Here is a 26,403-nt window from a genome sequence, read left to right as displayed (position 1 = left end):
CACTACATGCACATTTGAGGATGACACCAAAATGTACACAGAACTAATGACTAAAAATTGAACACTAATAGTTTTAAGGCTGTCGATGCACAAGGAAGAACCATCTAGATAATTATCGTATCAAACTGCATGCCTAGATCAGTTCTCACACCTGCACAACCCAATCACTATTAAGAATATGAGGTTTGCATTTACCAAACATACACAAATAAGTTGCAGCTCCTTTAGGAAAATGTAGTGGATGTATTGAAATTTGGGTATAAAGTTACAGACAATGCAGAAAAATGCATTCCCCCACCCCCTTCAACCCTCCCCCACCCTCCCATTGCCCTCCCCCTAAAACCCAGAACCCCATTATAACAGCCTTGTTAACATTTGGGGGCACTCAATCAGTTTAACATCTTGTGACATATAGTCTTGGAAGTACCATGAACATTTAACTCATTCTACTTAACCAACAGCTGCAATAAAGGACATGGGAGACCACAGTGCTTTCTTTCAATATCTTCAGTTTGCTTTACTGTGAAGGCAACAAGTGGCAGCTGAATTTCTCTCACAAAACAGCATGTCCATCTCCAAGCAATCTGTGAAGAACCACCTATGGATGTGTTAATACAAAATGTTACAAGAAAAAGTGATAACATGTACTTTAACATTATACCTACATTTCCACAGTAATTGTATCTGAATGACTGCACAATATTTTGGGACATTCTAACATCAGGAAAAGTACTACAAAATTCAAGTTTTTCTTCCCAATCACTCTTTATCATATGTCAGATTAATTGTTACATTAATTTAATTCTTTACATATTGTTCTTTGGTTACACAATTACGAATTTAATTCACAATCATAACTATGGTAATTCATTACTGTTTTTAAATGTGAAAATTGCTACCAAATTTGAAACTGACAAACTTCATAATTCTGAAAATTTTAGTACTTTTGGCAATTCCCCCTCAATCGCACTGCCTCAGAGCAGACCCATTACTACATCAATAGATTACAAAATTAGTCAATGATTCAATATTACAGATCACTGACTACAATTTGGATCATAGGTCATGGATCACCAACATCTCTACAAGTATGGTGTTACAGATATTTTTAAATGTTAAAAGGATAAACATAGAGATTTTATTTGTGTGCTAAGTATGATGTTTCATTCATAAATGTTGCTGATCTACTGAACTCAGCAGGTCAGGCAGCATCCATGGAGGGGAATAAACAGTCCGTGTTTTAGGCTGAAATCCTTCATCAGGACTAGAAAGGAAGGGGGGAGATGCCAGAATAATAAGATGCAGGAGGTAGCACGCGGAAGGAGCACAGCTGGAAGGTGATAGGTGAAGCAGGGGAAAGAAGCTGGGAGGTGATAGGTGGAAAAGGTAAAGGGCTGGAGAGGAAGGAATCTGTTATGAGGGGAAAGTGGACCATGGGAGAAATGGAAAGAACAGGGGCACCAGGGTGAGGTAATAGGCAGATGAGTAGAAGAGATAGGAGTAGAGAAATGAAAAAGAGAGAAGAGGGAGGGGGAAGAATTACTGGAATCTAGAGAAATTGATGCTCATGCCATCAGGTTGGAGGCTATCTAGACAGAATATAAGATGTTGCTCCTCCAAACTGAGAGTGGCCTCTTCGTGGCATAAGAGGAGGCCGTGCACTGATATGTCAGAATGGGACTCGAGGTTTGGAACTGAAATGTTTAGCCACCAGGAAATCTGCTTTTTGTGGATTGAGCAAAGGTGCACAACAAAGCATTCTCCTGATCTACGTCAGGTCTCACCAATGTTGAGGAGGTCGCATTGGGATCACCAGATACCGCAGACAACCTCAACAAATTCACATGTGAAGTGTTGCCTCACCTGGAAAGACTGTTTGGGGTTGGGGCCATGAACAGAAGTGAAGGAGGTGAATGGGCAGGTGTAGCATTTGCTCCACTTGTAGGGTAAGTGCCAGGAGGTGTCACCTACCACCCCACAGAGTTCTTCTCCTCACCTACCACCCCCTAAGCTGCCACATTCAAACGGTCATTCTCCACAACTTCCGCCATCCTTAAAAGGATCCTACCTGAAAACGCATCTTTAACCCCCCTCCCCCGTCCCACTCTCCGCAGGGATTGCTCCCTTCACGATTCTCTTGTGCTTTCATCTCTTCCCACTGATTTCCCTCCAGGCACTTATCCCTGCAAGTGGAAGAAGTGCTAGAGTATGTCAAGAAGAGAAAGAGCATTGAGCAAAATGGTAAAAAACAATTTTTTAGGCTCTTTATCTAATGCACACAGCATTTGTAACATTATGGCAAGAATAGAAATAAACGAGTATGGTCTAAAAGCCATCACTGCTGTGTGACCACGGTTGGAAATTAAATACTGAATGAAACTTAACTTTTCGAAGGTAAAAGCAAAATGGGAAGAGTGGTAAGGTAAAGAGTACAGTCGGCATTTCGGCCCAAGACCCTTTGGCAGGACTCAGATACTGCCTGACCTGCTGAGTTCCTCCAGTATTTTGTGTGTGTTGCTTGAATTTCCAGCATCTGCAGATTTTCTCTTGTTTGAGAGTGGTGAGGGAACCCTGATAATAAAGGTGACGGCTGTAGGTAGAGTGGACTTTAGCTCAGAAAAATCAAACAGTTGTACAAGTTTGGAGGAAGCTGAGAAACAGTAAAGAGCAAACCAAATTAGATGTAACACTGTGGATGACAAATTCCTGGAGTATACAAGAGATGTTTTTAACATCAGTTCATCGAGGAAGCAATGAGGTTTCAAACTATTTTAGATTTAGCATTGTGGAACATTCATAATCCGGTAGTTAAGGGGTTCTTAGCAAATAGAGTTTATAACACAGTATAGTTTATAAAAGTCTAAAAGTGATTGTGTTCAATCTGAATCCAGGATCTTAAATACAAATAAAAGAAGCCATGAAGGCTTGGGACCTGAGTTGACTCATGCCGATTATGGGACTCCATTAAAAGTAAGACAATAAACAACAACAAATAAACAATTAAACCTACAAAAACCTCAAGTTAAAAAAACAGAAGATAAATATTTTGGCAGATTAAAATAACTAATATAGTGTACTTAGATTTATAAGAGGCATTCAATATATTGCAATCCAGGAGATTATTGCACAGTGTTAATCTGCATGATATTAGATGTCCAGAACAGTCAATGGTCAAAAAATATGTAGGAATAAACAAGTAACTTTGGAGGAGTTTGACTAGAGGAGTGCTGCAAGGCCCCAAACTGCCCCGACAATTTGTAAACTATCAATGAGAATTAGACTGAATGGTCTAATTCTGCATCCATGGCTTAGATGGATGAGAAAATCAGCGTATCCAGGTTTGCTGTGGATATTAAACTAGGTGGCAGCATGAGGAGAATTACACAGAAGCTTCAAGGGGTATGGACTGATTAAGTGAGGAGGAAAGGTGTAGCACACAGGATGTGGCAAAAACAGAGTAATCCATTTTGGAAGGAACAAATAGAAAGGCAGAGTTTTTTTTTAAAAAAGTGTGAGTTTGAAAGATTTTAGTGCTCAGAGGGGCCTGGGTGTGCTTGAAATGAAATACCAGAAATTAACATTCAGGAATAGTAAAGCAGGACGGCATTCTTTATGTAGTAATATTCAGAACCAGCAAGAACAGCATTTATTGCTGATCCAGAACTGCTGGAAGTTGCTTTCCTGCATTGTCTCAGTCCTTTTGTTGAAAGTATTTCTTTCCACACTGCTATTGGAGGAGGTCCAGTATTTAGACCAAGTGATAAGGAAGAAATTATGATCTAATTCCGAGTCATGATCATGCAGACCTTAGAAGGCAAATCTAGGTGTATGATCTATTCTCTCTACTTAAAGAGCAACATTACTGTGACAGAAGGAATACAAAGACAGCACAGTAGATTGTTTTGTGGGATGGTGAATTTGTCATGAGACATGAAGCCTGATTTTCCTGATTTAAAGCAAGAATAAAAATATACAACATAAATGTATAAAATCAAAGCAAGTAAATCACTGTAATCAGAGGAAAATCTTCAAACCAAGTCAATAAGCAGCACTTCACTTATTTCTGCAATAGGAGAGTAGCTTTGGGTATCATCATTTCAGCAAAGCAGTGTATGTAACAGACAATAATAAAAGTCACATAAAAGGTCCCTTACTAGAAACATCACTTAATTTCCTTTCTGCAGCTGCTGACTGATCTGCTGGATCTTCACAGAATCAGAATCAGGTTTAATATGTAAGACCATAAGACAAAGGAGCAGAAGTCAGCCATTCGGCACATCGAGTCTACTCTGCCATTTTATCATGAGCTGATCCATTCTCCCATTTAGTCCCACTCCCCCGCCTTCTCACCATAACCTCTGATGCCCTGGCTACTCAGATACCTATCAATCTCTGCCTTAAATAAACCCAATGACTTGGCCTCCACTGCTGCCCATGGAAACAAATTCCACAGATTCACCACCCTCTGACTAAAAAAATTTCTTCGCATTTCTGTTCTGAATGGGCGCCCTTCAATCCTTAAGTCATGCCCTCTTGTACTAGACTCCCCCACCATGGGAAACAATTTTGCCACATCCACTCTGTCCATGCCTTTCAATATTCGAATGTTTCTATGCGGTCCCCCCTCATTCTTCTAAACTCTAAGGAATACAGTCCAAGAGCGGACAAACATTCCTCATATGTTATCCCTCTCATTCCCGGAATCATTCTAGTGAATCTTCTCTGTACGCTTTCCAACGTCAGCACATCCTTTCTTAAATAAAGAGCCCAAAACTGCCCACAGTACTCCAAGTGGGGTCTCACCAGTGCCTTACAGATAAATATATATACACACACCAGCATATGTCATGAAATTAATTGTCTTTGCAGCAGCAATAAAACGCAATACATAATAGGAAAAAAAACAGTATTATCTATTAATTATATTAAATAAGTAGTGCAAAAACAGAAAGGTTAAAAAGTAGTTAGGTAGTGTTCATGATTCAATGTCAATTCAGGGATCGGGTGACAAAGGGGAAGAAGCTTTTCCTGAGAGAAGCTGTTCATGTCACAGATTTCCAATGTCTATTATCTTGCTTTTCAAGTGATCATATTATCTACTTTCAAGTGATTACACTAAGGCGACAACTCTCAGACACCACTTCTTACCCCTCGAGCAAGACCCCACTAAGGAGCACCAGGCCAATGTCTCCCGCGCCATCACTGACCTTATTAACTCTGGCGATCTCCCACACACTGCTACCAAACTCACAGTTTCCTCACCCCGCACCACCTGTTTCTACCTCCTTCCCAAGATCCATAAACCTGCCTGTCCAGGTAGACCCAGTGTTTCTGCTTGTTCCTGCCCTACCGAACTTGTGGCTGCATACCTCAACTGTTTAGTCGACGTTTCAGGCCGAGACCCTTCATCAGGACTAACTGAAGGAAGAGTTAGTAAGAGATTTGAAAGTGGGATGGGGAAGGGGAGATCCAAAATGATAGAAGAAGACAGGAAGGGGAGGGATGGAGCCAAGAGCTGGACAGGTGATTGGCAAAGGGGATATGAAAGGATCATGGGACAGGAGGTCAGGGGAGAAAGACAAGTGGGGGGGGGGAAACCAGAGGATGGGCAAGGGGTATAGTCAGAGGGACAGAGGGAGAAAGAGGGGAGAGAGAGAAAGAATGTGTGTATATAAATAAATAACGGATGGGGTACGAGGGGGAGGTGGGGCATTAGCAGAAGTTAGAGAAGGCAATGCTCATGCCATCTGGTTGGAGGCTACCCAGACGGAATACTCCCATTCTGACATGTCTATCCACGGCCTCCTCTACTGTAAAGATGAAGCCACACTCAGGTTGGAGGAACAACACCTTATATTCCGTCTGGGTAGCCTCCAACCTGATGGCATGAACATTGAATTCTCTAACTTCCGCTAATGCCCCACCTCCCCCTCGTACCCCATCCGTTATTTATTTATATACACACATTCTTTCTCTCTCTCCCCTCTTTCTCCCTCTGTCCCTCTGAATATACCCCTTGACCATCTTCTGGTTTCCCCCCCCCCCTTGTCTTTCTCCCCGGACCTCCTGTCCCATGATCCTCTCATATTCCCTTTGCCAATCACCTGTCCAGCTCTTGGCTCCATCCCTCCCCCTCCTGTCTTCTCCTATCATTTTGGATCTCCCCCTCCCACTTTCAAATGTCTTACTAACTCTTCCTTCAGTTAGTCCTGACGAAGGGTCTCGGCCTGAAACTTCGACTGTACCTCTTCCAAGAGATGCTGCCTGGCCTGCTGCGTTCACTAGCAACTTTGATGTGTGTTGCTTGAATTTCCAGCATCTGCAGAATTCCTGTTGTTTACCTCAACTGTTTTATCCCCCACTGGTTCAGTCCCCACCTCCCTACACCCATGACAATTTACACGCTCTTCATCTTTTCAATGACTTCAAATTCCCTGGCCCTGACTGTCTCATTTTCACTATGGATGTCTACACCTGCAACCCCTATCAGGGTGGGGGCCTTAAAGCTTCTTTCTGGACAACAAACCTAACCAGTTCTCCCCACCACTCCCCTCCATCTGGTGAACTAAATCCTCGCTCTCAATAATCTCCTCCCACTTCTTTCAAATAATGGGTGTCATCATGGACATTTGCAATGCCTACCTTTTCGTCACCTACGTGGAACAGTCCATGTTCCAAGCCTACACCAACTCTTCCTACAGTACACTGACCGCTGCATTGGCGCTGCTTCCTGCACACATGCTGAGCTCATTGGCTTCCTCAACTTTGCCTCCAACTTTCACCCCGTCCTCAAATTTACTTGATCCATTTCCGACACCTCCCTCCCCTTTCTCGATCTCTTTGCCTCCATCTCTGGAGATAGTCTATCTACTGGTATCTTTTATAAACCCACTGATTCTCACAGCTAAGGAGTCTATACCTCTTCCTGCCCCGTCACATGTAAAAATGCCATCCCTTTCTCAGCGCCACACCTGCTCTAGGTATGAGGCTTCTCATTTCAGAACTAATGAGATGTCCCTCTCTCACCTTATCTTCTTACTTGCCCATCACCTCCCTCTAGTGCTCCTCCCCTTTCCTTTGCTTCCATAGTCTTCTATCCTCTCCTATCAGATTCCCTGTCCTTCAGCCCTTTATCTCTTTCACCTATCAACTCCCCAGCACTTGACGTCACCCCCTCCCTCTCTTCCGGTTTCACCTATCACCCATCACCTTTGTACTTCTTCCTCCCACCTTACTCTGACTTCTCAGTTTGTTTCCAGTCCCGATGAAGGATCTTGACCTGAAATGTCAACTGTTTACTCTTCTCCATAGATGCTGCCTGACCTGCTAAATTCCTACAGCATTTTCTGTGGATTACATTACCTATTTCAGTTGTTTAAAAGATGAAATTTTGATTTGAACACCAGAACTTTCATGCCCTTCTTCAAATAACACCATAGTTTCACGCATATTCATCTTAGAGGCAGCATAATACTGTCTGATTATAGAACTGAAGTAATGTGTTCGAGTACAACTTTAATATGCAGCATTTAACTCAGAGACAAATAGCCTTCCATGAGCCAATGCTAATACACAAATTTGTAACAAAGATAAAAATGGCTGAAAGCCATCTTCCCAAAATATAGCATTAAAACATACTGGCTACATCTTTGTTCTGCAGCCCCCATGAATTGCACCCAGCAGGGGTGAATGGCAGGGGTGACTGAAGGTGCCCTCTATTTTAATGCTATCCACTGGTAGCATAAAGGGAATAAAGTGGCCTGTGACTTAACCAGATACATGCACCAGGACTGCTTCATGCTGATGTTTGCAGTTTTGCTCATCACTCCATTCCATGGAGGAATCTCAGGAGTCTGAGAAAGTAAGAGCTTCACTGACAGCCAATAATCAGCTACAGAAATAATGGGCTATAAGAAACAATACTGGAGATGCAGACTGGAACTCACCACCTGAAAAGGTGCTGGGGGTAGTGTTGAAGTAACTCGTCACGGATAGTGAAATAAAGTAACTAAAATAATTAGGGCCAGAACCCACCCACTCTTATGACTCATGCATTCTTTTTTAACTTGTGCACAAGGAGAACAACATGGGACCCTGTTACCCACACTGTTCATAAGTCTGAACAAAAAACTGCTATTTTTATATAAAAATGGATTATCAGTTATGGATTTTGATTATTGTAAATTGTATATTTTTGAAATCCTTTCTCACAAGATCAATTGTCTTTCACAGTAGAGACGTTGAAGTCAATTGAAACTTCCAGTGGACTTTACAATATTTTAAAGTTACTTGAAGTTGTTTGGTATGTTTCACATCCTTCTCCGGTACCCCCTATTGTGGAAAGGGATGCTTTGTTTTAGGAAGACCATTCTAGAGAACTCTCGCTACAGAGGCCTCACTCATCTGCTTTGAGTGCACACTGCCGCAGCGTATCATCTGTAGCAGCAGAGGTGTCTCAGTGGTCTCACTTGACTTCACCTATCACTGTCTTCAGTGCAACTTCCACAGCAGAACCTCTCATCACATTTCAGAGCTACACTTGAAGAGCAGTAATCAATGGTTACAAGATGGACAATGGAGTAATCTCTACAGCTCCATTCTTTGGCCAGTATTGGCCAAACAACTTCCTTCCGCACCATAAATGTTTATGATTTTAATTCAGCACTGCTGCTACATTGTAAACAAAAATAATGCAGAAATAAATTATTTAGAGACAAACTATATTTACTTACAGCTCAGCAAACTTGAACTTCAGTATCATTGTCACCTACTTTCCACCTTTGTTGAAACTTTCAGAGCTCTGTCCTAGTAAATGGATAAACAAAACGGTCACAGTATATAGGGTAGCAAACAAAGTTTCAATCTCTTCAGAATGTTTCTGCAACAAAAGGCCTTGTATCTAGCCAGTAATAACTTAATCAATTTGTAACACACTGTGAATGTTGTGCTAAAATTGGAGAATGAAACACTTTGGATAGCATGTGGCCTCACACTGTCCCCAAAGAAAAGCATTCATTTATTTTCTAAGCAGTCAATATTTTGGTATTTTACTTTAATAATAAAGTGAAGGGTCAGCCTTCTGCCACTGACATCTCCTCCAGTCCTCCTGTGTTTCTCTACTTGTCCCAATACCACCCTTGACTTGCTTTAGCATCCCTTTCTGGCAAGTAATCTCATCTGCCTTTCTTCCTACATTGGGACAGCAGAAGCAGGAGGTCAAATAGCCTGCTGAACCTGTTCCACAATTCAAAACCATCATTGTTTCTGACTGTTGGCCTAGACCTCGTTTTCCTACCCTGATTCCCACCACTGGATTCTTCCCAGGTCTAAAGTTTTGCATCAGCCCGGAATGTTTCAATGGGTTTCAATAGGTACATTTAGTGTCAGAGAAATGTATACAATATACATCCTGAAATTCTTTAATGTACTTAATGAATCAGCACCTAGAGCTCTCTGGGGAAGAGAACTCTAAATACTTACAACCCTTGGAAGAAATTCCTCCTCATTTCAGTCATTCAACCCTTATCCTGAGATAATGGTCCTCAATCCAGACCTCACTCCCCAGAGAAAACATCCTTACAGCCCTGACGACTAGCTTCTTCAGCATCTTGTGTGTATCATATCATTAATTATCCTTCAAAACTGCAGAAAGTAAATGCCCATTTGATCAATTTTATAAGATTCCCCCCAGGAACCAAGTTATTAAACTTTCTCCACACAGCTTCAAAGGCAAATATATGCTATTTCAAATAAAAACAAAAGGTGTGGTCCCAGGCACAAGTACATGACTTCCATACTTGGTTCTCCTTCTCCTCTGCAATAAAGCAAACATCCCATTTCTCCACTTATTTACTTGCTGTTCCTCGCCACTACCTGTTTGTTTCTTATACTGTACACAGACAAATCGATCACTCACATCAACATATCAAAGTTCCACATGTTAAATAATACTGTGCTTTTCTGTTTTCCTGTCACATCTTCCCTCAGTATATACAGTTTGTCATTCGAGTCTTCCCCATCACTTTGACCTGTTACATTACACAACACATAGGCCTTACACAAGAAATCTTCATCAAAGCCACAGAAGAAAGCCCTTCAGCCCACAAGGACCCTGCCGACTGTTTTACCCAACTATACCAATCCCATCTGGCTGCATCAGATCTGTATCCTTCCAAGCCTTGCCTGCCTAAATGCCTCTTAAATGCAATAAAGATATCTGCCACCTTCATCTCCTTACCACCGAGTTCCAGATACCAACCACTCTGCAAGGATAAATTTCCCCGCAGATTCCCTTAAAAACTTCTTTTTACAATACACCTATGGAATCTTGTTTCTCGTACCCCTACCCTAGGAAAAAGAAAAACAACTCATTTCTGTGCCTCTCATGATTTTATACACCTCTGACATGATCCCTCAGCTTCCTTCACTCCAATGGTAACTAGCCCCACCCATGTAAATTCTCCCCATAGCTATAAAGAACCTCAATCCAGGCAATTTAGGTGAATGCCCACTGCACCAAAGCAACAATATTCTTTCTAGGGTGGCAACCAGAAATGCATGTAGTACTCCAGGTGCAGCTTTACCAGATTTTTGAAAGTTGCATCATGGTGCTCTAATATCGGGCACCATAGTAGCATAGCAATTATCACGATGCTACTATAGCTCAGGGCGTCGGCATTCAATTCCAACGTCATCTGCAAGGAGTTTATATTTCCTCCCCATGGAATGCATAGGTTTTCTTCAGCTGCTCCAGTTTCCTCTCACAGTCCAAAGATGTACCAGTTAGTAGGTTAATTGGTCATTGTAAATTGTCCTGTGGTTAGGCTAGGGTTAAAGCAGTGTTGCTGGGTGGTGCCGTCCGAAGGGCCGGAAGGACATATTCCATGCCATATCTCTAAACAAACAAACAAGTAAATAAATATGACCAATTTGATCTCTTTGCACTAAAATAGACTTTGTTCCTCTTTGTTCTGTATAATCTAGCAATGTTTTTCTTATGAATACTGCTTATTTGATGCTATGTGCCTGTGATGCTGCTGTAAGCTTTTCATTTCATCTGTACATACATGTATTTGTGCTTATGACAAGAAACTCAGCTCTGACTTTTATATTCTATACCCAAATTCTGAAGGCAACCATGCCATTTATCTTTTTCATCAACATATCTACCTGTGTTGCCTCTTTTAGGGAACCAAGGACTTGTACCCAAAGGTCCCTCTGTTCATCAACATTCCTCAGTGCTCTACCATTTACTGTATCTGCTCTTCCCAAAACACATCACTAATCACATGTTGGGATTAAATTTCATTTGCCACTGTTCTGTTTACTTTTCCACCTGACCTACTATACATCTTGCTGTAGCTTTAGACATCTTTCCTCACTATTCACACCACCATCAATTTTCATGTCACCCTCAGATGTTGGATCTCCTACATTCACACTCATAATGTTACTTTATATCACAAAGAATTGACTACCAATCACCATGGTACAACACAGATTGCAGACTTAAGCATACTTCCAGTACTACTGTCTGCCTCACATCACCAAGCCAATTTTTGCTCCAATTAGCCACTCACCATGGGTCCCATGTGCCTTACCCTTTGGACACACTTATCGTGGATACCTGGTCAAAATCCATGATTACAACATCCTACCCTCCTGTCTTCGTCAATCCTTTTCTTCACCCACTCAAAAGCACAAATCAATTTGAAAGACATGTTTTCCTCACCCTAGAACAGCCTTTCTCAACCTTTTTGCCCTGAAGAACCCTTGAAATAATTTTCAGGTCTCAGGGAACCCCTGCATAAAAAAAATTATATCTAGAACTCACAGTACATTAGTGTGATCAGTAAGTTGTAGATATAATAATCCAAAACTAATTGTCAATGCTCTTTTGAGTAGAGAATGAACTTTTAGCCAACTTTTCTGGGAGAAAAAGTTAAGCTTTTCTTACATTTCTTGAAATTACTCTGTCTTTCCCTTTCATAAATTTTAAAAACCCAAAGGCAAACATAATAAATTTCTCAATTCTGGGTCGAACTTGAGATAAGCGCACACCTTCAATTGAAATGAGGCGATTTCTATCCTTGCTCTTGATGCTTGTTAAACAAGAAAAAGCTTGCTCACACATGTAAGAAGTTGAAAACTGCAGCAAAATGTTCATTGCTTTCCTATGAATGGCAGGATACTCGAGTGCTTGAGTGCATGATCAGAGTGCAGCTCACAAAGTTCTTCCTCTTCTTTCAAAGTCAAGTTCACAGACTGAGCAGAAGATTCAAAGAAAGATTCCCTCACCCTGTCATACACTTTTGTTGAAAGGGAGGAACAGTACTGTTCCAATTTTGTTCTGCAGTTCTTCCAAGTGGTTTTCAATGAGACTCGAAGCTTTCTGATATCCTTACTCACTCTCAAGCCCAAGCAGCAGTGGAAACATTTCAAGATGTCCTTTTGCAGCATAATTTTTCCAAAAATTCAGTTTCCTTTTAAATCCAAGAATCTTGTCACTTGAAGTCAAAAGATTTTCTCCAGGGCTTTGCAGAGGTTTGTTCAACTGGTTGATATGATGGAACAAGACTGTTAAGTAACACACACAAAATGCTGGACATCCTGACGAAGGGTCTCGGCCCACAACGTCGACTGTACCTCTTCCCAGAGACGCTGCCTGGCCTGCTGTGTTCTACCAGCATTTTGTGTGTGTTGCTTGAATTTCCAGCATCTGCAGATTTTCTCAAGTCTGTTAAGTAGGCTAGTTCCTGCAGCCATTCTTCATCTTCAAAGCACTTAGAAAAATGTGGCCTACTATTTTCCTGAAAGTACTCCTGCAATTCATCTTTCAGCTCAAACACCCTGGCGAGGACCCTTAGTCTGTTAAGCCACTGGATTTCTGTATGTAGCAGGAGATTGGTGCACTGTTTGTTCAGGTTTTTACACAGTTTTTTAAACATTCTCAAGTGAACTGGTCTTGAAGCTACTAAATAACTTGTTTCTTGAACCTTCTTGCTGACTGCGACTTTGTTTTCAAAAGCTGTAATCTATTTGTTTTGAGATTCCAATAGTCGTTTAAAATAATCAGCACTTTTACATGTCATATGGCTGTGATTTGTAGTTAGAGTCTTCAATTTCGTTGGAGCCATTGCTACATTTGTAATTTGTTTGCTACAGACTAGGCACAATGGAATAGGACAGCTTGGATCAACAGTCCATATAAAACCCATTAATAAGTAGCTTTCATTGTGAAGATATGTTACCAGCTGATTACCTTAGTCCTACCCACTGCTTTTGTCTCCAGGACAAGAAAAGCCTGGTGGAGTTCTTCTGGGGTAACAGGAGGCATTGGGCCTCTGCTGCAGTCCTGAGTCTTCCGACTGCAGAGGGCGGTCAATCATTCACGTGTGTGCGCACCCAACTGGTGGCTCTCCACTTCAGGGCCCTGCAAAGATACCTGTATAGCAATGCAATCTCTGAGATGGCATGTGCTGGCAACGCACTTTTTCCGCCAGGGATACTGCCTGCAGGACGGTACCACAGCTTCCAATGGACAGCATCAGCCACGCTGCTTTGAGGGAACAGCCTCACTTTTACCAAGAACTGTTGAGGGTATGGGTCTAGTCTTATCCAGTCAGGGTGCTCCCATGCCAGTGGGGCACAGTGCTCTAGCTGCGAGGGGGACTGGTCCACATCCTACCATGGTGGATGTTGAGGGGACTCGGAAGTGTAGAGGTTCCGACTGCACCACCACCTGATGTGCCGGAAGTGCTCGTCAGACCCAGGCCTCTGAATACCACGTAGGAGAGGGTCCCACACAATGTGAGCCATCTCGCGAGGATGCCCACCATGCCCTTCAAAGTATTTCTTGTACGGGCTGCTCCTGCCTTCGTCTGCTAACCAGACTCGCATTGGCGGTTTGTTTTACCATCTGGCAGCGGAGGAACTCCCTAGTGGAAATCTCTTTATGCCAGGGTCTTTCCCTGAACATTGGGGACCTGGGTGGAAGGTGTTGCATAGGACAGTACCGTGCAACAGATTTTTAAGCAGCTTCACTGACACTCCATCCACCTGTCCATTCTGTAGCCAGGAGCAGTCAGTCACTTATATGGAGTGTGAGAGGTTGCAGCCCCTGTAGCAGAAGGGGCTGCTGCTCATGTTCTGGTTGTACTTGAGCCCCATGCTCCTTATATACAGGCACCCAGTGTGGAAGTGGGCGCGTCTAGAGCAGAATCTAGTGGTGGGCTTGCTCCAGGGGCTGGCCAAGATGGCTATTCATGGGTCTGGGCCGCGAAAAGTCGAGGGCTCTGCCAGGGCCGACTGTCTGCCCCTCTTCCGAGGAGATGTTCATGCCCAGCTATCCTTGGACAGAGAGCGTGCGGTCACTATGGGTAGTGGGGGATTTGTGGGAGCAGTGCCCCCCCCCCGGGGATAGACTGTTTTATAGACAGTAGTAATCATATTTTAATTTGGATTTATTCATTGTCTTGTGAATACTTAATGCTTGTACTTAGTGTATTTGTTATGTAAATAAACTTATATAGTTTTGCAAAAAAAATGTACTTTTGTATCTGTTGTTGCACTAGTTCAGTGCACTAGACTCAGATGATTGTAATTCTTTATCAGAATTATCCGTAGGCCTAGGCCTAGAATCCTCCTCTTCCATTTCACACGTCCTCTTCAAAAATTGTCTTTAGAATGAAAAAAATCCCTCCAATTTTCTACACCACCAGTAGAGTTTGTTCACTCTTGTAAGTCAATCAGGACTTGTTGGGGGAGGTCATTCGGAGGGAAAGGCAGAGGTCACAGCCCAAGTTGGGCGAGTCCATTCAATGCTCGGTAAATGCACTCCACACTCATCTGCCTACCATCCTCCCCTCTGTGCTATACTGCCCTCACCAGTTATCAGCCTACCATCTTCCCCACTGTACAATACAGCGCTCATCAATTATCAACGGCCTCCTCTATCTCTTGTGAAAAGCTGAGAATGGACTCAAGCAAATAAACACAGTCCTACCGTGCACTACCACACTGAGCTGAGAAACCTCTGACGAGATTGCTACAGGGGTTGCCAATGAGTGCTGGCATCACGTGCTGCGCGAAGTTCAAAAAACCATGTTTTTATTTAATCATGTTCTCTGGCAGAACCCCTAGCAACCTCTCACAGAACCCTGGTTGAGAAACCCTGCCCTAGACTATGCTACCTATCCTTAATAAATCCCTGACTTTCCAAATATTTTTAAATCTCATTCCTTAAAATTTTCTGCTGCCAGTGTTGCAAGTGATTAATAGAGACTGAAAATAGCTGAGGGCCAAGCAGCCTCCTCACTAGTCACACTAGCCACCTGAAATGTTTTATTTATCCCTTAATTGTATTCTGCCTGTTAACCAATCCTTTATCTCTACTAATGTGTTTCCCTCAATCCCATAAACCCTTATCTTGGGCAGTAATCTATTAAATTGTATTATATTGAATGCTTATTTGGCATCAATCATTAAGGGTATTAGGGCATTTAGAAAAATCACAGTATGATTCGGCAGAGTTAACATTATTTCCATGAGGGTAATTTATTTGATGATGCAACTAGCAGGGGATAACTAAGGTGGAAGGGATAGATGTAGTATATCCCCATTAAGATACCACACAAGAGATTCTTACATGCATTACATTAAATCTAACATATCAACATAAATAATTGGTTAAAACAGAATGTAGATAGCAGGAATTGATATACCATTTACACATTGACTGTTACTGTAAGGTATCACAGGGGTTAGAAGAAGATTGCCAGGCAGATTAAAATTTCTACCACATTGTGACATAATTTTCCCATGGCAGTTTCTGCAATGCTCTACAATTTCTGCCACGTTCTACCACCGAGCAGATCTTTACTTCTCCTTTGTATTATGTATTTCACAGGGACCAATTCCCTTCATGACAACCTGATCACACACTTCCGTTTCAGTCTTCCACTCCTCCTTCCCTTGCTACCATTCAGGTACCCAAGCTGTCTTTTCAAATTCACTTCCACTCCTTCCAATCTAGCATGCTACAATGTGGTCTTCTCTACACTGGAAGAATTAAACAGACTGGCTGACCACTTTGCAGAGTCAACAAGATCTGTCTATGGCCTCCTGTACTGTTACACTGCAAGCATGAAGAACAGCAACTCAGGTTGCAACCTTCTGGACTCTATACTGTCAGGCCAAGACCCTTCTTCAGGACTGGAAAGGAAGGGGGTAAGAAGCCAGAATAAAGAGGTGAGGAGAGGATAGCTAGAAGGTGATAGGTGAAGCCAGATCTATAGGAAAGATAAAATGCTGGAAAAGAAAGATCTGATAGGAGAGAAGAGTGAACTATAGGAGAAAGGCAAGAAGCAGGAGACCCAGGGGGAGGTAATAGGCAGCTGAGAAGAGGTAAGAGGACAGAGTGGGGGAACATAAGAAGAGGAGAGGGGTAGGAAAGTTTTTACCGGAAGGAGAAATCGATATTCAATGCTATCAGGTTGGAGGTTACCCAGACAGAATACAAGATGTTGCTCCTCCACCATCTTGGCACAAGAGGAGGCCATGGCACAAGATGTCGGAACAGGAATAGGAATGGGAATTGGAATTAAAATATTTGGCCACCGGTAAGTTCTGCTTTTGGTGGATTGAACGAAGGTGCTCAACGAAGCAGTCTACCAATTCACAGCGGGCCTCATCAATGTAGAGGAGGCCACATCAGGAGCACCGGACACAATAGATGACCCCAGCAGATTCATAGTTGAGGTGTTGTCTCAACTAGAAGGACTGTTTGGGGCCCTGAATAGAGGTGAGGAGGAGGTGAGGAGGAGGTGAATGGGAAGGTGTAGCACTTAGGTCGCTTGCAGGGTTAAGTGTCAAAAAGGAGATTAGTGGGGAGGGACAAATGGACAAGGGGATAATGGAGGGAGCAATCCCTGCAGGATGAAGAGGTGGGGTAGTAAGGGTATATTTGGTGGTAGGATAGCTTATAGCTCATCCTTCTGGTCACCCTAATTTACTCTTTCAGAAACATCCTCACTACAGCTTTACAAACTTATCTTGTCTCCTGCCCTGTTCTGACAGAGGGTCTTTGACCTGAAGCACAAACTGTGTTTCTCTTCCCACGAATACAGCCTGACCTGAATATCTTCAGTATTTTCCATTTTTGTTTCTAGCGTCTGTAGTTATTTATTTTTCCTTTCAAACTGGTCAGTGTAACACTTTCCCCTATCAGTAATATTTTGGGGAGGGAGGAAGCAGGCAGAGGCACAATATTAATTAGCATACATAAGTTGCAGCTCATGAAATAACTGATATGTGCACAATTCAAAAGAAAAGTTATGACCAGCAACAATTAAGCTGCTGATTCCTTAGCAGGATGTATTACATTTTGGCCAGCAAACTAAAAATTTGAATTGTGTCAATCACTCATCAGACGTTCAAATTTCAAAGTAAATTTATTATCAAAGTACGTATATGTACGTTACCATATACATATGAGATTCATTTTCTTGCAGGCATTTACAGGGAAAAATACAGTAGAATTTATGAAAAATAAATGAAGACTGATAAACATTCAATGCACAAAAGAAGACAAATTTGAAATATAAAAAATACTGAGGACATGAGTTGTTAAAAGTCTTTGAACAAGTATTAAAAAAATCTTTTGTCACCAGCTAACACAAGAATCATCTTTACCCAACACGGTCTGTCCAGATACATTTGAGAGGAAAAGAAACAAAGTATGAGAAGGACTAAGATTTCATTTCCATTAATAAGCAAAATGAATGCATAACACGGTGAGAGAAGTGTGAATTCTTGCCATACCTTATGTTTCGCGCATTTCATTGAGAAATTATCTTCATTTAGGGAACATTCTGTAATAGAACAAATGCAGATCAACCAATATCTTTCACATTTGAAGATACACTTAATAGCAGAAATCAAATCAGACACAATTAACAAAAGACTCAAAACACAGACTAATCAGTTTTGGACAAGAATCAATGCCCCATTATTATGTACAATGAAAATTCCAAATGCCTAAACTACAACTACATAATATATATTGTAACTTGTTATTTGCCAGTTTTCCCCACATTAATTAATTAATACTCACAAAAGACCCAAAGCTCTTTCAAAGACCTTCTAAAGACACAACCATCTGAGACATCCTTCTGCACCACAGAAATCTGTAATTCTGATGAAGGGTATTCAACCTGCAAATCTTGTTACCTCTCCGTCGATTCTGTCCAATCTGCAGAATATCCCTAGCATTTTATATTTTTATTAACTAACTCTCCAACTTGAATTGACAGAAAAGGATAACTAGCATTGCTTTCAATAGCGTTGAGTATTGTGTCAGAATTGCACTTGAAGGAGATGGGAATCCACATAAATTTGAATTGTTTTTCCAATTTAAATGACCTATCATTGCTGCTTTTGCTCCTGCCCTTGTTATAGAACAGTACAGCACAGTACAGGCCCTTCGGCCCACAATGTTGTGCCAACCCTTAAACCCTGCCTCCCATATAACCCCCCCAACTTAAATTCCTCCATATACCTGCCTAGTAGTCTCTTAAATTTCACTAGTGTATCTGCCTCCACCACTGACTCAGGCAGAGCATTCCACGCACCAACCACTCTCTGAGTAAAAAACCTTCCTCTAATATCCCCCTTGAACTTCCCACACCATACCTTAAAGCCATGTCCTCTTGTGTTGAGCAGTGGAGCCCTGGGGAAGAGGCGCTGGCTGTCCACTCTATCTATTCCTCTTAATATCTTGTATACCTTATGTGATGCTCATTATGAGAAGCCAATTAAAATACTTTCCTCCATAAAATGCTGGTCATCATCTGCGTCTATCACTCATTATAAAAGATGATTTTAGTGTTTTAATAAGGTATACTGACCTTCTTTGCTTTAGCACCTCTTCTAATGGAATAACAATGGCAAAGGCACCATAGCTTTACTAAACACCAAGTCAAGGTCAATAGCATGATAATGGATCCATCAATTAATGCATCAAATTCTGTTTTGGCTGACAGCTCCCATTAACTATTCACTGGCCTACTGGGACAAGGTATAGCCTTTTGTAACAGGTCCAAGCTTCCTGACAGTGCTTTAATTACTTTTACCTCTGCCAGAAGAGAATTCCACTCCACACCCTACCTTTGACCTTTGTTTTAATAATAGAAACACCCTCTCAAATAGATTATCTAATTAACCTCAATTAAAAACATATCTTGTCAGTAATGCGACTCAGATTTAAGCACAGTGCAATGACAGTTTAAAATTTTCATATCTTGCTCACAAAAAAAGAGCTGAATAATTGCAAAATCTTGCTCCTCCAAAGCAGGATCGTGCCTGGTAAGAAAATTTTGAGCTGTAGAACTCTAGAATGCAGTAATGGCTGTTCGTTACTAAAAGAAACATGAATGGAAGCCGAGGGGCGACGAAGCAGCTACAACACTCATTGCAGAGTATAGATTAGTTCAAGTCCAATTTTACCTTTAGGATATTCATTTCAATACGTTAAACAAGACAGCAATGACCTAGTATTCTAACTAATATTGAACAGTGGAATGGACTTTAGCAAATATTGACTCAGCTAGTGTCACTTTCACAGTTATAAAATTTAAAATTTAACCTGAACATTGTTTAAAATGATGGAATAAATTATACACTGCCAATTTGTTAATTTAAAATACAGTTTCAATATACATTTAAACTGGATTTCTGGATAATTTAAATTTATGCACAAAAACTTTCAAATTTTCTGAATAATGTCCACTCTAGATTTAATTGGCAATTACTTCTATTGGCACTCATGACTAGTATTCATTATCACTGTCATTTTTACTACAGAACGCATAACCACAGTGATATAACTTATTTGCTGAGAACAAAGTGGTTGTATTCAGATCCTCAAACTTGATTATGCTTCAAAAAAAACTTTATAATTAAAAATAACTGAAGGGATACTTACTACTATCTACAGCACAGGCATAGTGGTACTTAAGAGGGCAGCCTTTAATGTAGCAGCCTAAAGTGGCACCAGTCTTCTGACACATGGAACAAAACTGCAGAAACCAGATCATAGATCAGAAAAAAAAATACAAAATAGAAACAAAGCAAGTAAATTATTATCGGGCAGCACAAGTAGATGTTACGTTTACAGATGTCTCTCTTTGGGAGAAGTGCAGTAGAGTTTGCATAAATATTTGAATCATTCATTACCAGATCTGATGTTTGTGCCTATTCTCTCAATTATCTTTTTATTTTTAACTATTATTTCAACCGAATGAAAAAGTTTCAGAAAATGATGAGGTGATCAGCGGGCACAACTTTTCCCAAACGGTTCACACATCCCATGACAAAAAGACAGTTATACTGAAACACAGCCAAAAGATAAATAAAATTAAAAGATAATTTCCTTTCCATTTCTCTTAGTTTATCATACACAGATTGTCTAGTGTAATTTACGTTTTGCTTGTTTGAGAAGGTTCAGTTCTCCACTTATTAAAGCAGCATGGCTCATGTATTAACATAAATGAATCAAGTTTGCTGTGTGAAAATTATAAGAGGAACCTGTCAAGAATTTAATAACGTATTCTTGAAACAATAGCATCTGCAGTTAAGAATAAAGAAAGCTTCAAGAAGTAAGCAAAAAAGGAACATTCAATAATGTTTGCAGATTTAAAGAAAAATATCCTAATCCCACTCAGTTGCGTATATTGAGCCACCTTTGAAATATTCAGCTCCTTCATCTAAATCATTGATATACATTGGATTGCCTTTTGACAGAATGCTGCTATTAAAGACTACCAAATGTTTTTAAAATGTATCTGATAGTTATATCTTATAAACACTTCAAAAGAGATGGAAATTTTAAAAGGCCATTTAATATACAGGAAATCAGTTAAACATAAATGAAAATAATGAAAAATGACAAATCTTTCATTTTTTCAATTAATGACTACAAGCCCATTCCATATCCATTCCCCAGTGCCACTTTTTGCATGTGCCAAGGAAAAAGACACCAGAGCTGGCTGTGTTCCACTTGAATCCTTCATGCTGAATTGGGCGCTGGTCCCTCCCATCAGCGCTGCTCTCCAGTGCTCACTCAGCGAGAGACAAGCTGGATTGCATTCGACTGCGGCTGCGCTGTGTGATACGAGGAACTGCTGTGGGCTGTTCTTGCAGAAACATGGCTCCAGGGCAACATCCATGCACCGTTAATCTATAGGCCATGACACTCAGGGACTTGGGCTATCTTATGATTTTTTAAATATTATTTTTTGTAACTGCTTACCTTTCTGCTCTCATAGTATGTGCTGTGTATGACTGTGTATCACTAGTCTGTGTTTTGCACCTTGGCCCCAGAGGAACTTTGTTTCATTCATGTGCATGGTTGAATGACAATTAAACTTGAACTTGATAAAGCTGAGCTATAGGTGTACGTTCTCATGCTTTGCTGCTGGATTCATTGGCTGGTTCAGCAGTGGAACTGGAAGACTGGTATCTGAAATCCAGTTTGTCTGGTTGGTGTAATGCGGAAGTGGAAGTCCAATACAATCTGATCCACAAGAATGCGGCTGCTAGCAAGTTTTGAAAGAATCATGAGCAAAAGCCAAATAGATACAAATACATTTAGGTTTTGCTGGAACTGAAAGATTGAGTGTGGAAAAAATAAGCAGTCAGTTTCTTTCATTTACTGATGAATGATGACCATTCTGACTTGTTGTACATATAGTTCATTTGGCAAGTTGCTTTAGGGAAAAAAGTCAAGTGGAAAGTTTGTTATCAATGTGAGCCTGTTTTTTCTACTCACATATCTTTTTCATACAGGAAAGGGCAAAAAAAGGAGAGAGACTTCCAATAACACCCCGCCTTCCACTGCATCAAATAATCCCAAAGCTGTTGACAACAAATGAATAGTGTGGTCAGTGTTACTAACCACAGTGACCTAGCATCAGTGTAATAATAAAATATCTGATTTTATGATATTGACTGAATGGCCAAGATATGGAGTAAATGCCCTTAGTTTGAAACTGAATAGATGCCCTGCAGGACTGATTAAGCTGTGGGCACGTCTGCTGTGGCTGAGAACAAAAGGCACCTTGGTTTAATCTGTCACCCAGAAACTGACACCACTGACAGTGCAGCACTCCTTCCCTCCCTCTGGACTGAAATGTCAGTCTAGATACATTGAACTTGTCTCTACAGCACAAAACTCACAACCTTGTGGGAGGCTGACTGACATATAGCCCTTATAATTTACTTTTCATTTCCACTAATCTCTTCAATTTCCTTGTATATTATCCACAAGCCTTTCAGGTCCAGTTTAATCGCAGTGGATAAGCATCCCTTCCAGATACCTAGTGCATTACACGACAGATCTCCCACGGCAATGACATTGTATACTCTGCGGTATTCTAATACAAAAATAGAGCGTAGAACATAGAACAGCAAAGGGACAGGCCATTCAGCCCACAATATCAGTGTCAAACACCATGCTAAATTAAACTGAATCTCTGCCCGTTCGTTCCATTCCCTGCAAACTAATTTTGTCCAACAACTTGTTACTTACCACTCCTGTGTCTGCAGACTGCAGTTAAGTCCTAAGCAGCTGCAAATACTAAGTGACCACTTTTGGACAGGAGATACCTAGTTTCTTTCTAATGGAACTCAACAAATATTAAACAATAATTTACTTAAACAGTAAAAAAAAAATCACAGAATAGCTGGGCCAAAAATTGTGAACTTCACTGAGAAATTCAAGTATTTATATGGGGGATATTGAGAAGAAATGAACAACAAAGTTAAAAAGAAAATCACAGGAAAAAATGAAAAAATATTTAGAGGTGACTAGTGCATTCAATGTCAAGCAACAGTGAAGGCATTGTCAGAGACAAGGCAACATTTATATATTAGACTAATAGTTAGGACTGGGATATGGATATGGGTTGGAGCCAGTGGGGAAGGAGGAGTCCATGTAACACACACAAAATACCAAAGGAACTCAGCAGGCCAGGCAGCATCTATCGAAAACAGTAAACAGTCAATGTTTCAGCGAGACCCTTCACTAGTCCTGATCAAGGGTCTCAACACGAAATGTCAACTGTTTACTCTTTTCCATAGATGCTACTTGGCCTACTGAGTTCCTCCAGCATTTTGTGTGTGTTGCTTTGGATTACCAGCATCTGCAAAGCTTCTCATGTTTGCAAAGAGTTCACACATTTCCTTTTCTCCAGTGGATGAAAGATATCTTTCACATCCACCCACTGAAGGTTCAAGGTAGAAACGATGAAATATATACTCAAATGAAGTAAGAAATATATATGGACATTCAAAGAATATGGGTATCAACTTGAATATCTATGTCTATATTGTTTTGTGAGCTACATAGGAACATGGAGAGTCAAGAGATTAAATCAGTGTTCTAATTCATTTCGTTTATCTCAAGCAGATGATTGGCATCCTGATTTAGGATTACTCAAAGAGTGCTGAAAATACACCAAGTATATACAGCCATACAGCGCTTAATGGAAATCAAGCGCAAAACGACAGATGTTTGACAGATTCCAAGATTAGTGGATAAAATTTATGTCAATCTGAATGGTCCGTGTCAGGGAGCAGTAGTTAGTGCCACTGCTATTACAAGGGGAAAAGTTCTAGGCAAACTCAAAGTTTGTAAGGTGGATAAGTCACCTGGACCAGATGCACTATATCCACAGTCTTCAGAGAGATTACTGCAGAGATAATGGATGCATTGATCATGATCTTTCAAGAATCACTTGATTCTGGGATAGTTCCAGGGGACTGGAAGATTGCAAATGTCACTCCACTCTTCAAGAATGGAGGAAGATAAAAGAAAGGAAATTATAAGTGAGTTAGCCTAACCTCAGTGGTTGGGAAAGTTCTGGGAGTCTATTATTAAGGATGAGATTTCAGGGTACTTGGAGATTAATGATAAGTCAAAGTCAGCATGGTTTCTGTGAAGGGAAATCTTGCCTGACAAATCTGTTATTCGAGGAAGAAACAATCTGGGTGGTCAAAGGAGAAGCAGTGCATGTCATTTACTTGGATTTTCAGAAGGCATTTGATAAGGTGCCACACATAAGGATGCTTAACAAGATAAAATACTATGGTGTTACAGGAAAGATACTGGCATGGATAGCAGAATGACTGACAGACTAGAGGCAGCGAGTGGGAATAAAAGGGGCCTTTTCTGGTTGGTTGCCGGTGACTAGTAGCGTTCCTCAGGGGTCACTATGGAATCACTACTTTTTACATTGTTTGTCAATGATTTAGATGATGGAATTGATGGCTTTGTGGCAGTTTGCAGATGATACAAAGATAGGTGGAGGGGTAGGTAGTGCTGAGGAAGCAATGCAATTGCAGCAGGACTTACACAAATTGGAAGAACGGGCAAAAAAAAAGTGGCAGATGGAATACAGTGCAGGGAAATATATGATAATGCATTTTGATAATAGGAACAATAGTGTAGACTATTATCTAAATGAGAAGGTTCAAACATCAGAGGTGCAGAGGGACTTGGGAGTTCCTCGTGCAAGACTCCCAGAAGGTTAATTTACAAGATGAGTCTGTGGTAAAAAGGCAAATGCAATGTTGGCATTCGTTTCAAGGGGAATAGAATATAAAAGCAAGGAGATAATACTGAGCCTTTATAAGACACTAGTCAGGCCACAATTGGAGTATTGTCAACACTTTTGTGCCCCATATCTCAAAAGGATGTGCTGTCCTTGGAGAGAGGCCAGAGGAGGTTCACAAGGATTATTCCAGGAATAAAGGGGTTAACATATGAGGAACATTTGACCTGTACACTCTGGAATTTAGAAGATTACGGGAGGATCTCATTGAAACCTACCGAATGTTGAAAGGACTAGATAAGGTGGACGTGAAGAGGATGTTTCCTCTGGTGGGGGTATCCAGAACTGGAGGGCACAGCCTCAAAATTGACAGGCAACCTTTTAGAACAGAGGTAAGAAGGAATTTTTTTTTAGCCAGAGAGGAGTGAATCTGTGAAATGCTCTGCCACAGATTGCGGTGGAAGCCTAGTCCATGGGTATACTGAAGGTGGAAGTTGATAATTTCCTGATCAGTCAGGGCATCAAAGGATATGGCAAGAAGGCAGTTGTATGGGGTTGAGTGGGATCCAGGATCAGCCATGATGGAATTATGAAGTAGACTCGATGGGCTGAATGGCCTAATTCTGCCCCAATGTAGCTGAGTACTCGCATACAACCAAGCACTTGGCATGCTTGCTTTTGTTAGTCGAGCGATTGACTTTAAATTATTTTGCAGCTGTGTAAAACTAGTTAAACCACGTTTGGAGGTACACATTCAGTTCTGGTGGCTCCTCTACTGGAAGGACGTGGAGGCTTTGGAGACAGTGCAAGACGAGCTTTACCAGAATGCTGCCAAGATTAGAGGAGAGGTTGAACAAATGGTTGTTTTCTTCAGAGAGCAGAGGATAAAAGGAGACTGATAGTTTATAAAATTATAAAAAGCATAGACATCATGTATCCTTTTATCCAAGGTCAAAACGTCTAATACTAGAAAGCATGCATTCAAGGTGAGTGGGGGAAAATTCAAAGAAAATGTGCAGAGCAATTTTATTTAGATAAGGTGGCAGGTCACAAACACAAGAGATTCTGCAAATGCTGGAAACCCAGAGTGACACACACAAAATGCTGGAGTAACTCAGGTCGACAGACAGCACCTAGGGAGATGAAGAAACAGTAATCATTTTGGGCTGAGACCTTTCATCATGACTGGAAAGGAAGAGAGAATAAACCAGAAAAAGGCAAAGGGAGGAGTACAAGCTGGCAGGTGATAGGTGAAACCAGGTGAGGGGGAAGTGGGGTTTGGAATAAAAAGCTGGGAGGTGATAGGTGGCAGAGATAAAAGGCTGAAGGAAGAAGAATTGGAGAGTACAGTAGATAATAGGAGAAAGGGAAAGAGGAGTACCAGGGGGCATTAAGGGTAAGGTGAGGAAAAGAGAAGGGATTAAGAGTGGAGCCAAAATGGGGAATGGAAGTGAGATGCAGAACGGGGAAGAAATTACCACAAATTAGAGAGATTGATGCTCATGCTGTTTGATAGGAAGCTAATGGAATAATGATGTGTTGCTCCTCCAAACTGAGTGTGACCTCATACTGGCAGTAGAAGAGACATGTACTGGCATGTCAGAAGGGGAATGGGAAGTAGAATTGAAATGGGTAGCACTGGAAATTCCAGCCTTTTGTGGTGGATAAAGCACTTGATGAATTGCGCCTCCCAACCACCCCTACCCCCCCCCAACTCCACAAACTACATTAGGTCTCACTGATTTAGAGGAGGTTACACCAGATACAACTGATGTCCATGAGAGACTTGCAGGTA

The 26,403-nt window shown here is 41.2% G+C and overlaps 1 protein-coding gene across 4 annotated transcripts in view; it reads right to left on the bottom strand.

Moving 5' to 3' along the window:
- Window positions 1-342: 342 nt before the first annotated feature.
- si:dkey-94l16.4 (uncharacterized) overlaps window positions 343-26,403 on the bottom strand; it is a 63,562-nt gene continuing 37,501 nt past the window's right edge. For 2 of the 4 annotated variants that reach the window (XM_063074206.1, XM_063074207.1), the window contains exons 3-6: window positions 19,982-20,075; window positions 17,821-17,870; window positions 8,733-8,805; window positions 343-598 (exon numbers count right to left, since the gene is read on the bottom strand). In XM_063074206.1, the coding sequence (XP_062930276.1) occupies window positions 8,764-8,805; window positions 17,821-17,870; window positions 19,982-20,075 (186 nt within the window). In that variant the 3' untranslated portion in view covers window positions 343-598; window positions 8,733-8,763. Of the gene's footprint in view, window positions 599-8,732; window positions 8,806-17,820; window positions 17,871-19,981; window positions 20,076-26,403 lie in introns of those variants that run through there. The other 2 variants (XM_063074209.1, XR_010021267.1) reach the window with 2 other exon arrangements.

The sequence above is a fragment of the Mobula hypostoma genome, chromosome 22 (genome assembly GCF_963921235.1).
Source record: "Mobula hypostoma chromosome 22, sMobHyp1.1, whole genome shotgun sequence".
Taxonomy (NCBI): domain Eukaryota; kingdom Metazoa; phylum Chordata; class Chondrichthyes; order Myliobatiformes; family Myliobatidae; genus Mobula; species Mobula hypostoma.
This window is presented reverse-complemented; position numbering and strand designations above follow the sequence as displayed.